This window comes from Dermacentor silvarum, chromosome 11, assembly GCF_013339745.2.
Source record: "Dermacentor silvarum isolate Dsil-2018 chromosome 11, BIME_Dsil_1.4, whole genome shotgun sequence".
Classification (NCBI taxonomy): domain Eukaryota; kingdom Metazoa; phylum Arthropoda; class Arachnida; order Ixodida; family Ixodidae; genus Dermacentor; species Dermacentor silvarum.
The window spans coordinates 62,444,800-62,461,931 of NC_051164.1; the positions used below are offsets into that span (position 1 = coordinate 62,444,800).

The following is a 17,132-nucleotide window of genomic DNA, read 5'->3' on the forward strand; positions in this document are numbered from 1 at the left end:
CAGAGGTGCCGACTCGAAGGGATAGGTGTAAATTAGCCAACTTTTTGCAAAGGTGGCTGTCATCGAGAAAACGACAGGCTTCAATGTGCCAGCCACAGCCATCTCAAGGTGGCTTATATTCTCTACAGCTCAGCGCTCGCGCTCGCGTTACGCCCCGCGCCGTAGAGGCTGCCCACACCCGACTGTGGCTGGCTACTTCGATTAGGAAAAAAGATTAAAAGAAAACGATATTCGAAGCGAAAACGTGTCCCGCAAATCGAAGCTAAACGAAAAACGGGAGCGGAGCAGCCGACGAAACCCGCTCGATGTCATCGAACCCCACGCGCTCCGTCGTCTTCGTCCGCATCGTCGCCTTCGTGCCACAATTGTTCGATTTCCACCACGCCGTCCCCGGACGCGTTGCCGCTCTTGCCGTCGCCGGCCCAGTTCGCGTCGGGCAGGCGGCCGTGGCTGCGTCGCGCCTGAACCAGGAACCAGTCGGTTCTCCGGTGCAGCGCGTCCCTCACGAGAGGCTGCGACAGCGGCTCGGTGGGTTCGTTGACGCCGCCGCCCTCCGGCAACGGCGGCCGGGCGGCCGCTCCGGTGTCGACGTCGTCGCCTCGTCCGCCGTCCGGCCAGCCCCGGCGAGTGGCTATGGCTCGGGGCGGGTCGAAGCCGAAGCCGCCTCTGCCGACGTAGTCGTTGTCGTCGCGAGGCGTCCAGAAGTGCGACACCATTTGGCGCAGGCGCTGCTCGAACTCTTCGGCGCTCTCGGGCAGCGTGGACGGCTCGGTGGTGGTCGTCGAGCTGCTGCCGCGGTGCGGGTCCCGTGGCGCCGCCTCGTCCACTGATGCGAGAGAGAGAGTGGGAAAGGGAGTTCACGTCAGTGGTAAGAGAAGAACGAGGGGAACTGAAGTCACGAACAGCGGTAGGGCAAGGAAGGTCGATGTTTCGTCAAGGGCACTTTCTGTGAACTTCTGTCGGAGAATTGAGCTCGATTTTCGTGTTGGTTGCTATCCACATTAAGTCGAGAGACACTGAGGTCAGAGAAAGATCAAAGAAAATTAACTGTTTATTTTTACAGCGAAGCTGTTATAGGCTAGGTTCCAGGAGTTCGCGTCCGGCGACGGAAGTAGATAGATAGACCGGAAGTAGATCAATTTCGGCTCCCCGTGTGTGGTGGTTTGGCTCCATGTGCTTGGCGGTTTGCCGCCAGCTGTGCCTTAGCACAGGTGTTAAAACGGATGATGGATGGCCCATTATTATACCCCTCGCCACCACCGATGCCTCTTTCACAAGTGTCGCGATGCTCGGCGGCGGCACGTCCCACCGATCGTTGAGCCCCTTTGTCTCGTGACTTAGATCGCGCTAGCTCTGTTATCAGCAGTTGCCCTTTCGACTAGCGATGGAACGGACGCTCGCTTAATCACATCTTCCAGGATCCTGACGACGCCGTGCAATGTGCTGCGGCTATGAACGCTGTGGCTCATACGGTAGTTTATGGCGATGGGGCGAAGTTAGCGCAGCTAACGCACTACTTGGCCATTGCGCCGGCCGAAAACCAAGACGCGGGTATACTTGCTCTTTGACAAACATCCCGAAGACGCCCAATATCCTCAATAATGATCATATATAAATTCACTATAGGAATATTCACTATAGCAGGCCCACCATAGTCACAGCTTCGCTGGCTTCCATCTTCACAGTAGTGGAAGTGCTCTGAATTCTTAAAATAACGTGTTGGAATAATAAGGAGTGCAGAAATTAAACTCTGCGAAAAGACAACCTTGCGAACCCACATCCTCCGGTTCACGCGTGCGATACTGTACTGACTATCGAGTTGTACTGACTATCAATACTAACTATAGAGTCTTGGGAGTGTTAGCAAGCGTCCCTCAATGGCCATGGCGGTGGATGCGGATTATCTATCTCTCTCTCTCTCTCTCTGTGTGTGTGTGTGTGTGTGTGTGTGCGTGTGTGTGTGTGTGTGTGTGTGTGTGTGCGTGTGTGCGTGCGTGCGTGCGTGCGTGTGTGCGTGCGTGTGTGCGTGTGTGCGTGCGTGCGTGCGTGCGTGCGTGCGCGCGCGCGCAAGAAATGGAACTCGAAATGAGTAAAGCTTAAAAACGCTTAACCTTGCACTCGGCCGCGCAACGCTTGAAACAGCGAAGCCGGACGATCGTAGCCTAGCATTTTCCGGAAGTGCGCGCGAACTTTTCTTCGTCTTATTACTCATCATGATGATAATTTCTTTTAGCGCGTCTCGGACTTACGGCCGTCACTGCGCGCTGCATAGCGCAGCTTGCAACACCGACACCGCGTACCAATGCCGACACCGCGTTCCAGGAGACCCGCTCCGTGAATGTGTGTGTCTCTCTCTCTCTCTCTCGCTCTGATAGCGCGCAAAAACTCCACCTCGCAGAGCACGAGTTTGCGAACGCGCCAGCTGTGGACGAAGACGAGGACGCCCGAACGCAATCGTATAGTTCGCATAAATGCGTGCTCTGCAGGCTTGGCTGTATAGCCTAGTCGTTACGACGCTCGCCTTGGGACCGGGGATACGCGGGTTCGAATACCGCCTCGGCAATAAAGTGTTTCTTTCTTGGTAGTGTTTTGCTACGCACCACAAATTACGGCTGGCTTTAACAGCTTCGCTGTTAATAGTCACAGTAGTCATCACATCGTTTCAGGCTAGAACATGCAGTGTCTGCTGTGACGACACATGCTGTCGTATACTGGCGGGCAAAATGTATTATCGGCGGCATACAACATACAAAATGAGAACGTAGAGGGAGTGTACATCTTCTACGTCCGAGGGGTTATTGCAGGAGTAAAAGGAGGATCTCACCCTTAGCGAAACTCAGTCGTCTCGTGAGTGAGCTCGTCAACTTAAGAGAAAGCTTCAGCTCCAGCCTAACTCTTGCTTACCCGATCAAATACACGCAAAACGCTAAACTACTGTCCTTACATGACTCTCAAACGAACGTCAGTGATGTATGTTGCGTATAAAAAGGAAACCAATATTCTACATTCAGTTGTAAGAAAAATGTCTGTGCCCTCAAATATTTTTACAGAAATCGCCTAAAATTACTCATTCAGTAAACAACGCAGGAATAAAGTTCATGAATCCCTAACACAACACCAACCGCAGATCTTAATTCTGTAATTTGCGTCTGTAATTCATCTGCAGCAGACCAGCAGGATATGTTAGTTTCTAGCTTAAGCGGGAATGTTGTGTTATCACGCGTTTTGCAAAAGTGATTCACAAGTTAGGGTTATTATTAAGAGCACGTGTATATAATCCATCAATTCGCCCTTCTTACACGTTTTTGTTTTTTTTTTTACTGAGCTCTATAACACGTTCGCTATCTTTCGTTAACATTTGTAAAAGAGAATATAGATTCCCTAAATCTGAAATCTGCTTTCAACATTGGATAGATCTCTATTTAAAAAAAATTTAGGTATAACAAACCTTGGCTAAGTTGCCTGGTTCAGTGGATGCTGAAGAAAACGATGTCTTCGTTCATGTAGGTACCTCTCAGAAACTGTCCTCCTCGGCAAGCTTTAAAGAAGGTTTACTTTAGGATAGAGAAAAGAAGCCCCATCGTCTCACCTGAAAATATAATTTTCTGGCTCAAACGCGTATTTCAAATTTATCTTTAGTCACCTTTATTTTCTCACTCTCACTTCGAATCTTTCAATCTCGTTCCTCTTCTCTGTGCAGAGTAGCATGCCAGCGGTTGTATACAAATTTCTGCCTTCCAATAAAGAGCTTATCTCTCTCCCTTCCTCTCTCCCCTCTCTCTCTATGTCACCCTTTCCTCTCCCTCTCTCTCCTCTATCGATATCTCTCCCCTCTCTCTCTCTCTCTTTCTGCTCGTGTATTCAAAGAGGAGCTCCCGAGGTGACATTTCCTCTCAAAACTTTGGTCGTTTAGCTCGCCGCGGTGGTCCTCCGAGGCCTTGTAACCAGAACGAAAACCTATATATATATATATATATATATATATATATATATATATATATATATATATATATATATATATAGTCATGCACTCACCGCTCCCCGTGACACCAGTGTAGTGCGTGGCGTTGGCGTCTGCTCGTGCCTGGCGCTTGCCCTGGCCCTTGTCGAACACGGACTTCACCCTGCGGGAATGGGCAAGCTTCAATTAAACGAACCCGACCGCGTCGGCTATACAGAGACGTCTGGTCGCACCGACATGCACGGGGTCCGTATTCAGGAGCAAATAAAAATAAAAAAAAGAATTCAGTGGCAATTTTGCGGTAAATGCCAGAGAAATGTGTTAGTAATATGTTGCGCCTGTTTGGAGGTCTCCGGGTGCATGACGTCATCCGCCTTCACCACTTGCAAAGCGTTGTTCAGGAGCTTACTCAACACACGTCCTGCCTCTTCGAGTAAAGAAGTACAACAGACGGCGGTCCGGAGCAGACCACTTTTAGTTATATATATATATATATATATATATATATATATATATATATATATATATATATATATACTTCTACCACATGACCGGCTACCCACACTTCACATGCACGTTTTTCCACTTTGGCGCTCCGAAAGCTATGGCATTAAAATAACATCGGTAAAACATGGCTTTAGAAATCGCGATAATCGATGAGCGTAACTTGTCCCTCAACTGATGTTGAAAAGTTTCCTAGCGCTGAGCATTCCGTAATGGCGTCGTCCGACATGAAGAGAGACTCGATGACCACGAGAAGGCGGGTGTGAAACGGTGGTGTTGATGAGAAGCGCTTCCCGTGGGCAGCGCGTGCGAAGGGACACACCTGTAGCGCTGCACTGCCGATCCGGGCAGCATTGCATGTGTAGCGTGCGTTCGAAAATGTGGCCCGACTATTACTAACTGATTGAACAAGCGTGGTGTGAGCGCGCACAAACAAACATGAATAGATCACACTGAATGACTGCAGACAACGACTGTGAAAACGCTGGCAGCAAGCGCCTACGCCGCAGCGGCGAAGTTACGTGCGGTCTATCGCTTCAACGGAAACTGAGCGGCGAATGCACGGCGCATAAAGGTCAGAGCCGTGGGGACATAAGAGACGGTGCGGGCGGAGCGACGAGCGCGGTTGTTGGCAGAGGAGAAGTGCGCCCCCCCCCCCCTCCCCCTTGCTCCCTCCGGCGCTGGCTTCCCGCTTCCTTGCTTGCGCGTGGGAGATTGAGTGCGAAAAGTGGTGCGCGAGAGAAGACTCGCCTGTGGATGATGTTCTGCTCGAGCTGCGTGTTGTAGGCCAGCAGGAGCCCCAGCAGCACCACCGAGGAACCGCCCAGCACCGCCAGCATCAGGCGCGCCCCCAGCTTCGACTGCGCAGTTCGCGGCACGCTTCAGACCGACACGTGTACATACATGCCTTACGCACGTCGAACATGACCGCCCAATAGAGAACCTTGAATGCGTTACTTGTAATTTAATTATGGGGTTTGACGTGCCACAAACACGATCTGATTATGAGGCATGCCGTAGCCGGGGACCACTTCTTACACCGTGCCGGGGACTTTGGAATAATTTCGACCACCTGGGGTTCTTTAACGTGCGCATAAATCTAAGTATACACGGGTGTTTTCGCATTTCGCCCCCATCGAAATGCGGCCGCCGTGGCCGGGATTCGATCCCGCGACCTCGTGCTTGGCAGCCCAAGTTACTAGTAATTAAGTAAATATCTTGTAATATCGTGGCTTATCATATTTAAGCGTTTCAATTATCGAAAACCGCTGATGCCACTACCACTGTTTAGAAAATACAGTTACAAGTAATCGTAGCATTACATTACTATTACACTCTAGCAATAGACTTTCGCGGGAACAAGTGACGTCTTTCACTACTATAGGCGTACAAGTGTTAAAATGTATGGGGCAGGTAAAGGGCAGTGATTTTTTTTTTTTTTTGCTCGATTTCATTCCTTTCTTATCACCCGCCTCAGACGACCGGGTGTGATCCTGGTGATAACGGAAGGCGGAGCGCCGTTCGGACCATGCGCTGACGAAGCGCGCAAAGGAATATAATTGGAATGGAATCGTTACATCATCCCTGCCCCGATTTTCCTGATAATGGCAAAACATCGCTTACATACGTTATCCACAGAGTGAGGTAAGATAAGTGAAAGCTTTCTTTTTTCTTTCTTACTTTTTTGCCATTTTCTTCTTGCAGTCCGGACAAAAGCAGGTATTAAGGGTATATTCGAATACAATCGAGGGCCCGTGTTCACGAAACCTGGAGCCGAATTCACAATGCTTTTGTTCTTAAGATCGTTTTTCTGATTGACTGGCGGCCTTTGCTAATGATATGTTTGCTGCCTCTATTGGACTGTTCTTGTTCTTACGAACTTTACTAGCGTAAGAACCTCTTGTGAATACTGGCTCTCTTTCAGCCAGAAATGTTCGTAACAAAATTCGTAGCCAATCCTCTAGTTGGACATATTGTCAACGAAGGTGGGCTTTCGGCCAATGGCACAGAGCACTTAAGAACGAAAAGTTTTGCGAATTCGGCGTCCCAGATTACTCCGCGATAGCCGTCGAGACACGCACGTGGCGGAAGCGTCTCGGAGCGGGTTCGCCGCTGTTGGTTCGGCTGCTGCTGACGCTTCGGCGGTCGTGGCTGGCGTCGTCGGCGCTCCTCGGGCCGCGGTGCTCGGGCCCGACGTCGTCGGCGTCGAACACCGTGGAGCGGGAGGAACAGGAGGACGAGGAACGCCCGGCGACGCCGCACGAGGTTTCGGCGTACGGGACACCGACGGCCGCCGCCGCGCTCAGCGACGCGACGGTGCACGTTCGCAGTTCGTCCCCGACGCTCGGGAATCCGTCGCCCCCAACGGGAGTCGGGGGCCGCCGGCGCCGGTTCTGCGAAACACCGAGAGAGAGAGGTCATCGTACCCGGACACTGCTCGTGGACATTATTATTGCGAAAGCATTATATATATGGCTCACGAAGCGGAAAATCCGGCGGCGTGGCCGGAGATGGTACAAAAAGTCACGTGGTCACAGAGACAGAGCGCGCGCCAGGTGATGCTTCCATTGCGACGCCACGTGCGCTTCCGCCAATGACAGAGGAGTGGCTCCGATGGACGAACAAGTCACGTGGTCACAAAGACAGACCGCGCCGGTGGCCGGTCTATATATAGCTCCGCGCGTTTTTCGTGCGCTCCGATGCATGAACCTTTGACTTCTCCGTCAGTAGCATGCGTCCGGCTCCTTTGGACGTCCACGCAAGTACGCGAACGAGGCCCTCGCAATGTTTGAGCATTCATCCACGTAGGGATAACTAAGTGCCCCTTGAATTTTTCTTTTCAAGTCGGTTTTTAATACCGGCTCGTATGCAACGAACGCGAAAAGCCCATCTTTTTTGTTCAAGTACCAAGGTTAGGCCTGATTCACACAGCTGTCCTATGCTCAGTAGTACGCTATGCTGCGCTCGTCGGTTCATACTGAACAATTTAAGACCATAAGACCTTAGCGCGAAATAGAAATCAAAAGGGAAGGGGACAGGGCGAGCGCTGACATGGTCCCCTCCCCTACCATTTTGCCTTAGGTGGTCATAGGTCTTATGGTCTGAAATTGTTCATCATGTGCGTCCTGTTTTCTTTAGGAGAGACCGGTTAGGAAACGCTATCTCATAACGGACGCCGCTGCCGGGACGGTGACGGGAGGGGGCGTATGGCGGCTGTGCGAATCGGGACCAAGAGCCCCGAGTCGTGCGGTGACCCTCGACTCTCTCGCGTGCCCCGATGTTGCTTTCCCCGCATAGCTGTCGTGTCTCTTGGAATCCAGCTTTCCCGCGTAACACATGTGGCGGCGGAAGTCTGTGTATAGTTGCGGAATAGCACGAGAGAAGGCGGGAATGTTCCTATGCTGGCGCCACCTGACGGCGGGTATACTCGGGCGCAAGAGGAACTAGCTTCTTCCTCTTTGGGTGCGGGACTTCATCTCGCGAGCTCCTTCCCGTTCGCTCGTCGCGTCTCCGTTCGCGTGTTGGCGTCCGGCATGGGGTGAACATAATCACTAGGTACCTTTCATCATCATCATCATCAGCATCATCATCATCAGCATCAGCATCATCATCATCATCATCATCATCATCAGCCCATATTTTATGTCCACTGCAGGACGAAGGCCTCCCTGCGATCTCCAATTACCCCTGTCTTGTGCTAGCGCATTCCAACTTGCGCCTGCAAATTTCCTAACTTCATCATCCCAACTGGTTTTCTGCCGACCTCGACTGCGCTCCCCTTCTCTTGGTATCCATTCTGTAACCCTAATGGTCCACCGGTTATCCATCCTACGCATTACATGGCCTGCCAGCTCCATTTCTTCCGCTTAATGTCAACTAGAATATCGGCTATCCCCGTTTGTTCTCTGATCCACACCGCTCTCTTGCTGTCTCTTAACGTTAGTCCTAAGATTTTTCGTTCCATCGCTCTTTGTGCGGTCCTTAACTTGTTCTCGAGCTTCTTTGTCAACCTCCAAGTTTCTGCCCCATATGTTAGCACCGGTAGAATGCAATGATTGTACACTTTTCTTTTCAACGACAGTGGTAAGCTCCCAGTCAGGATTTGGTAATGCCTGCCGTATGCACTCCTACCCAATTTTATTCTTCTGTAAATTTCTTTCTCGTGATCAGGGTCCCCTGTGAGTAATTGACCTAGATAAACGTACTGCTTTACAGACTCTAGAGGCTGACTGGCGATCCTGAATTCTTGTTCCCTTGCCAGGCTATTGAACATTATCTTTGTCTTCTGCATGTTCATCTTCAACCCAATTCTTACACTTTCTCTATTAAGGTCCTCAATCATTTGTTGTAATTCGTCTCCATTGTTGCTGAATAGGACAATGTCATCTGCAAACCGAAGGTTGCTGAGATATTCGCCGTTGATCCTCACTCCTAAGCCTTCCCAATCTAAGAGCTTGAATACTTCTTCTAAGCATGCAGTGAATAGCATTGGAGAGATTGTGTCTCCTTTACGTGGTGAATATTCATCTATATTCATTTATTCGTTGCGCAATTGGACTAGATGGCTTATTGGATAGAAGATGCAATAAATGCTCTTTTGTGTTTGCGTGCGCTACTCTGTACTGTCTCCTTTGTTCCGTAAAGCACTTGAGACAACACAGTGGAGAACGGCGCTATATCAGAAACTCGGCGATGAAGATGCAACAACGCGTTATGGTGGTTAGCATAATCACGTGGCAGGTTGGTGTGTTGATGCTTCATCCCAGGTTTTTTTCGTCAGCTCACGATATACGTTAAAGGAAGGGCACTTCGCGGGTAATAGTCTCGACGAAATTGGCAGGAATTTTCACAGAGGCAGATGGCAATAATGCGCTTAAACCAATTTAATGCAAATCCACATGCATGACTTTATATCTGAGATAAATATTTTGTGTATTCGCTTGGAAGTTAATTTTTGAAAAGGATTGACACAAGTTACCCATACCCAAATTGGGTACCATTGGACTTCGAAGGTTTCCTTTAAAGGCGCACCTAATGGCAGAGAACGGACGTCCCTGCATTTCAACGACATTTAAATACGGCCGCCGCAGCTTGGAATCGCTGCTTGGGTCTCTTTCGAGGAGTGCTGTTGTCAGCGGGTATAGGAGCTTTTTTTTTCCTATAGTAAAAAAAAAAAAAAATTAAAGATTGCCAGTGGCATATAACACAAATGTACACATTGAGACGGATTACTCGAAGAGGTAGACATTACCTACAAAGCAAATCAAAATGTATAATTGACTAACTACCAAAATTTTAATAATCAACTTTTTGACCAATTAATTTAGCGCACATGTGCATATTGCAATAACGAATTAAAGACAGTGATGCACGAATCTTGAAACTACAACCAGTTTTGAAATAAATGCTGTCAAGGCACTGTTGTTCGATTTACCTTTTTAACGAAATGCCTTTTTGTGCATTCAGGCTCAAAAATTTCTGGAACACCAATGCATTTTTTTCGCAGACTTTGGCAACGCATATCTCGAAACTCCTGTTCGCCTCAGAATTCGTTCCAAATGGATATCACTTCCACTTCCACTGCAATTCGTAAATTGCAATAAGTGCCGTAAAGTAATTGATTTAAAATTAATTAAAAATTGTGTTCATTGGTCAGATATTCATTTTGATTTTTCGTGCAAATAAGGCTGCCTCTGAAAGTAATGTGGCTCAAGAAGTAGAATTGTGCTACATGCCACGGGTGATTTTTTTAAAATCATCTTAACCGTTAAAAAAAAAAGACACATGCCGTATACATTTCAAACATCGCGCTAATTTGATATGTGTTACTGTATGTCCAACAATAAGCTCCACGCTAACACTGTTTAAGTAGTAGCTGTACTTTAGTAGACCGACGCAGTCGCGCTGAAACAGCGATACCCATAGACCAATTTCTTTGGCGGATATAAGCCACGAACACGGAATTCAAGCACATGCTTTAACTTCCAACTACAGTTTTCTAACCGAGAACACGCTGTTTATACATTACACAATTTTCAACCTTGCTCCTTACGCCATCTATTGAACTTCACCGCAGTGCACCAGCGTAACTCAATGAGCAGCATTTCCAAAAAAGTGATATTTCGAAAGATCGGCAGAACTTCAACTTTAAGTTAGCAACGCCTTCAGGGCATACTCTTTTCTGATAACATACGCATTTACGGCACTTATTCGTGACTTTGCTGCCGCGTTATAGCAGCGTTCTGACCAGGATTAAAATTAGCTGAAATTACAATGATGCCCATTTATTTACGCTGGTGCAATGCGGCGAAGTTCGACAGATGGTCGAAGGGGCGAGGCCCGAAAATCCTGGGTATGGTAGAACCCGTATCACAAACGCTTTCACGTCAAAAATGAACAGAAGCCGACAACCGCACCAACCGCACCGGGCGGGCAAAAGTGCAGTTAACATGCCGGAATTTGTGCGTCACGCGCATAACATGCGGGATTTTGTGCAAATAGGTTGAGCCGATGTCTGTACCTGTCGCTTGGAGGCCGCGGCCGCGGCAGCCGCCATAGGTCCGGGAGCCACGACCACGACGCATGCGCCTCCGCCTTCGTCCAGGGTCAGGTAGGGGTCACGTGGCCGCCGGCTCGTCGTGAGTCTAGGATAAGCGTGGTGCAAATATAAACGAAGCGACACTGAAATTCAAAGTCAAAGCGGGGACTGACCGATGGAAACGCACGGTATACGAAAGAAGTTGTATGAGCAGGGATAAAGTGGCCATCTTGTGTGAGGACCTTTATCAGTGAAAGTATAGCGTTGAAACTATTGTGTGGATCACGTAACTAGAACCAAGGTTTACGGCTTCAAGGACACATTCACTGCGCGCATGCGCAATTGTTGCGAATTGTTGCATTTATAAAGCCATATGTTCACTTAAAAAAGGAAAAATGTTTGTCCTTACTGCCCGGTTGTCGCACTATTTACTACCGTGGTATAAATTCGGTTGGTAACGGTAGAGAGTCGAACCCGGATATATCGAACCCACATATAGCGAATTATTGTGTATAACGAACATCAGTAAAATCCACTTGAACCTTTTTGTACAATTTTTTTAAAATTTTATATATCGAAATACATATATATCAAACTTTTTTGTGATCCCCTTCAGATTCGATATATCCGGGTTCGACTGTATATCGAATCTGAATGGGATCACAAAAACGTTCGACATATAGGTAATTCGATATACAAAATAAATAAAAAAATTATAGAATAATGCTCAAGGGGATTTTACTGGTGTTCGTTATAAACAATAATTCGTTATATGTGGGGACTAATATATCCGAGTTCGACATAGTAGCATTACTAACACACACAAAAAAATCTAGTCACTTTTACAAATGGGTTTCACGCAGCTACTAATTCCAAACGCAGTTAGCGTTACCGGATACAAAGTTTCTAGCCCGTAACGCGTAAATCAGACCAGCTCTGGAGTATTCCAGAGTGGGTCTGATGTACAAGTTATAGACTAGAAACTTTATATCCTGTATGGCTAACTGCGTTTGAGGTTGGCAGCTGAAACCAATTTGTAAAAGCGACTAGCTTGTTTTGACAGTAGTGTTATACGAACTCTACGGTTACCAAATGCAGTTGTACCAAGGTAGTAAATAGTGTGACAACCGTGAACAGTGAGAACAACTTTTTTTTAAGTGTTGTTGAATATGGTCGATATGAAGCCAAAATAACGATGTTTAGGCACATCCATGTAGTAACCACAATTCTCCTGTTGACTGAATCGCCACGCTTGCTTGCAGCTCCCGTGCACACGCCCGTGCTCTCTAGCAATTCTTCTAGGCGACTCTACGAAGTGAATGGCCTCGAAAGCTAATATAGCCGAAACGAGTAGAACGTGCGTGACACGTCCTGGCACGTACTCGTAGCCGTGCCTCCGTTCGTCATCGTAGTCCTCCTCGTCGTCGGAACTGGTCGTCCTGGCCCCGGCTGCCGTCGACGGCCTCGACGTGGGCGTCGGCGGCGACGACCGCGTACGCAGGGGCATGCGCGCTCCGGCCGGCACGAGGAAAGGCCTCCACGGGGCCGCGCTCCGGAAACAGCCTGCGGTTGTCTCCTGCGCACCGAGGGATTGGAGCGTGGGAGCAGGTCGCTAACGGTAGGCCTCGGCTTCCGGCAACGACGACCCCCCCCCCCCCCCCCCCCCCAGATTGCAGGAGGCTCCCTGCGCTTTGCGCTGTGACGTCCCCCACCGCCATCTCTGGTGTATGAACGTAAATGCAGCCCACATAAAAAGCACCTATGTTCCAATATAGCTATATACCGGGTGTTTCAGCCAACACTTTCAAGTTTCTTTAATGGTTGCCTGTGGCAGTTAGCACAATGCCAGTTCATGAGCTGGTCTACTCGAAGAGGCGGACATTATTTACTTGCACAAAAAAATGAAATGCATAATCGCCTAATGAACAAAAAATCACTAATTACGTTTTTAACTGATTACCATATGTCCATATTGCCCATATTGCAATTTACAAATTTTAGCGGTGGGGTTCGCAAGGTGAACGAATTCTCAGGATGACATCAATTTCGAGATATTAATTCCCGAACATTGCGGCGAAATGCGGCCCAGCTTTATTCCTGGTGCTTCCTTATGCCGACAAAACATGATTACCGTGACAGTCATCCCTGTAACAGATGGTGCGAAAAGTGGACGAAGTGCCCTGAGAAACTCTGGAAGACGATCTGGTTAAGCATAGCCCGCGTCCCTTATTGGCTCTCGGCGTCTTGTGTGACGTCACCGCTCCAAACGCTCAAGCTTTCTACCTACAAGGTGCTGCTTCAAGACGGAGTACCCACCATTAAGAACAATGAAAGCACCGGCGCCGTCTTTACGGTCAACCTACTGTGTTTCAAGTTACCCGGATGGTAATGCCGCTATACAATTTAGGAGCATTTTGCCTCCAGTTTAGACGACCTCAGAAGGTGATGCAAGCCGTCCATGCCTCCCATTGCACAACCAATTGGGTGTGACACCTACTTTTCCTTATTTCTTAACTTATGCTTGGCAAGTACTGCTACGGGAACCCTTGCGCAAGCAGCGCATCGTTTCGAACGTTAGAAAATACTTAGTTTTACAGCTCTCAGGGCAGTTGTCGAGAACGTGGGGATGGCCGCTATCAGGCGTTTTTGCTGCCTACCGCGAAAGCAACCGTTCGACAATCCTTTCTTTCGGTCATGCACAACTGTGGCGGGATAGCTACCGTTAAGTACTGCTGCGTAGAATCCCTTACTTGCAACTCAACACGACGCCCACAACGTTTCAGAATCATGCCGTTCATTTCCCTGAGCCTACGAGCACCCCAGCCTAACAGTTAAGCCCGACAACAGTTACCGGCATCCTCACAGTGGCTTCCGCGTGATTCGGTGACGTTAGGGCTTTATCTCTTGCTCGCTTTAAAGAACAGAAGCTAAAGCTAAGCGTTAGCAAGTCGCTAGCGCCCCCTGTAGGAGCGCTTTTAGTCGTGCGGGAGCAAGCCTTTGCGTGCTCTATAGGACGCAGGCTAGGCATTCTGGCTGTCGGGAGCACGACAGATGCTCGAATATATAATGTATGCTCGAATGTGTGGCCTTTACTGTGTACACCATAGTGACCACTGAACCACTCTACCCTTCTTGAAGGCCTGCTCATGCAGGGCTATACGGACCAACACAATGTGATGTCCATGCATGCGCCGACTGGGTGCCCCAGAGCGGCAGTGACCAAGCGCCGATGGCGCCACCTCGTATCTTTATAGATGTGTCACGATAATTAAATGGCGGCTGTACGAGGGGTTCTTCGACTATTCACTTGTCGTGCTTCCTACCATGACATCGGACGCCGGCCTGTGGCGCGATTCCCCATGTTTTACGGCGGCGTCTCCGTCGCCGCTTGGGCCGCCGTCGACGACATATAACACACAGCGTAAGCTAAGAATAAACTAAGCTGATCTAAACTAAGAACTAAGCTAGGCTAAGCTAAAGATGAAGCTACGAAGCTAACGTTTCTCAGCTTTAGCCGCGACGCTATATATGTTACCTGGACCACGCATCGCCCTCGGCTGGTATGCTGACGGCGCTTGAAGTCGGCGTCGTTAGGGTCCTCCCCCGGTTCAACTGGCTTCTCGGGATGCGAAACATGGCTTCGGGTGCGCGAACCAAGGCGCGAACCAGAGCTCGAATCGTTCTTCTGTCTCGGCTTCTCGGTCAGTGGCGGTAGCGCGCGCTGGTCTCGTTCGTCGTCGTCGTCTTTTATCCCTCGCCTTCAGCGCGCGCTCCCTTATTCTTGTTCTATAGTGTCCGAACACTGGCTCATACCCACTACGGCGGATTGGCCAAGAAGCAGATGGTTTTACGCGTGTTTTAACGCGATATCGTTAAGGGCCCTGTGTCGCAGAAAATTCTCCATCGGTCTAGCGGCGCGGGCGCGCCGGCGTCGTTGGCGGAAATAATCACCCCGAACCACCCGGACCGCGCAAGCCCTCTGCGTGGCGCAAGGCGTTGGTGAACAAAACTGAGTTTCTCAAAGTAAAATCCGTCAGAAAAATCGTAAAGTACGACTTAATCACAACCTACAGACGTGATAGCGTCGGATTGTAATTTGAAAATTCAAGAAAACAATTCTGTTGCCGGGAAGCCTGATAAGCAGCCAGGAGGAGGAGGAGTAGATTTTAATGGAGAGAGAGGAGGAGGGGTCGGCCTGGAGAGCATGTCTTTAGCCTGCTACTCCTCAGTGGGGTAAGGGGAAGATACAGGGAGGGGTGGTTGGCAGGTGATTATGATATGGTACAATGAGCGACTATATACACGTTGTCCAATAGGCGGATGTGCGCTCTAGACACAATACACGCAGCAGGAATCTTGTTCACTCAAAACGTTATCACGCAAAACATATCGCACTCTTCACAGGTCTTAGAGAAGACAGTCTAAGCCAGTCAGGATCTTTGAATGCTATCGTGTTCCACTCTTAAAGGCGAAGCTTAAGCGTCCTCCAAATTTTTATTTGGGTTATTATTAGGATAAGGATTAGGATTTTATTAGGATAAAATTTTGTATAGCAGAGCGTTGGTTAAAGAAACATACATTTATGAACTAGAAAAAAAAAATCACCGCCCCTTCCATTCCGTGAAAATGGTCGAACAGCGAAGCTGTGTTAGTTGCACCGAGTGCTACGACTGTTACTTGTGTATGTGTTACTCGTGACGCAATTGCGTAAACACAAGTAAACACAGATCTACAACAGCAAGTTATATTTTACTGAAACGTTGCGAGGCGAGAATAGGCAGCGACTTTCGAGGCTATTCGACGAGTGTCCAATTCTCTGGTCGAAACCTACCGAGCCGCCGCCAGAGGCATCGGCTGCAGTCACGGATTTTTCCAGTGACTCTAGTCACGGACAACGCGGGCGTGCGGCGCGAACGCGGGTAAACGCGGACGGCGTCGGCAGCAGCTCTGCGCGTTGCGCGTTATCTGAAAGGGCGCGCCACACAAAACACCTTCTCTTATCGCCTCTCCTCCTCGTGCCCAGCGCGGCTTCTCATTGATCGCCTCCCCCCCCCCTTGGGCGCCCTCTCATTGGTCGCCTCCTTCCCCAGCACGCCTCTCCTCTGCTAGTCACGTGACCTGCGTGACGCCGGACAGACGACGAAGGGTCGACAAAGAACAGCTCCGCTGCTAAAACAAAAAGAAAAGCTGGTGTAGCTCGGCAGTACATTTGTCCATCCAAGCAGGAATGGTCGCGTTTGAGAGAGCTCACCATGGCCATAGTAGGTATAATTTATAAAACGGAAATAAGTGTTCATCAGGAGTTGTAAGGCGTACAAACGTGCAATATGTAGCAAAAATGTCTTGATTGTTCTGATATGCCGTAATTTTTCGTGCAGACTGCTGGGTGGCTAAAGGAAAGGCATCGTTATTAATGCTTGCGCATGCGTGACGCCTTATTGCTTTATCTCAGCAATATTGAAAGGAATGTATTAACGTCGATATCGTCACTTAGTTTTGATGTCTGATGACAAACGCAGCTATGCAAGCGTTTGTAATTGATAGGCATAAACAAACCACATGTTTGTAAAGAAACAGACATAGTTTTGGCAAAACAAGCTGGTAAGTGCGTTGACTCTACCGTTCTTCGCATTTCACCGCTTTGAACACTTTTCTGTGTCAAGTAACTGTACTTCAAAACTCAGCCACGCATATTAATACTACTGCGGAGAAATGGCCCGACTCCGAACGTGCTTTGTTTTCGTTTGTTTTTCCTTTCTATTTCCGCTCGCACAGAATGCGACGGCAGCTCCACCGCACACTTCGTCGCCTGACGTTGCGCAGCTTTTCTATAACGGGCACAACCATTGCTAAGACCTCACGCGTGGTTTTATGCATCCTTGCCTTGGTTGTAGAAAAGCAGTGGCTGTACTGGAGGGCGTAGCGACGTAGTCTTATTTCAACTGATACCCTCAGTATACGTCACAGGAGCGGCTAAACCGCGTAGGTTTTCTTGGTTTGTATTGGCGACTGTTCGCCTGTTTGTTGTTGTTGTTGTTGTAGTTGTCTTTTTCAGTGGCGCTTGCAACGTTCGCGCAGAAGCGCTACTGTCACGCGTACTTCCTTAAAAGTTGAAGGACGTTAAAAAGA

The 17,132-nt window shown here is 48.9% G+C and overlaps 1 protein-coding gene across 1 annotated transcript; it reads right to left on the minus strand.

Annotated features, from left to right (window-relative positions):
* Positions 1 to 308: 308 nt before the first annotated feature.
* On the minus strand, positions 309 to 16,263 carry LOC119432621 (uncharacterized). The gene is made up of 8 exons (XM_049658328.1): positions 16,255 to 16,263; positions 14,539 to 14,697; positions 12,386 to 12,579; positions 10,986 to 11,109; positions 6,547 to 6,858; positions 5,216 to 5,325; positions 4,036 to 4,124; positions 309 to 826 (listed from the first exon to the last, which is right to left on the minus strand). The coding sequence occupies exons 1-8, from the start codon at positions 16,261 to 16,263 to the stop codon at positions 309 to 311; spliced, it is 1,515 nt and encodes a 504-aa protein (XP_049514285.1).
* Between the last annotated feature and the right edge of the window lie 869 nt (positions 16,264 to 17,132).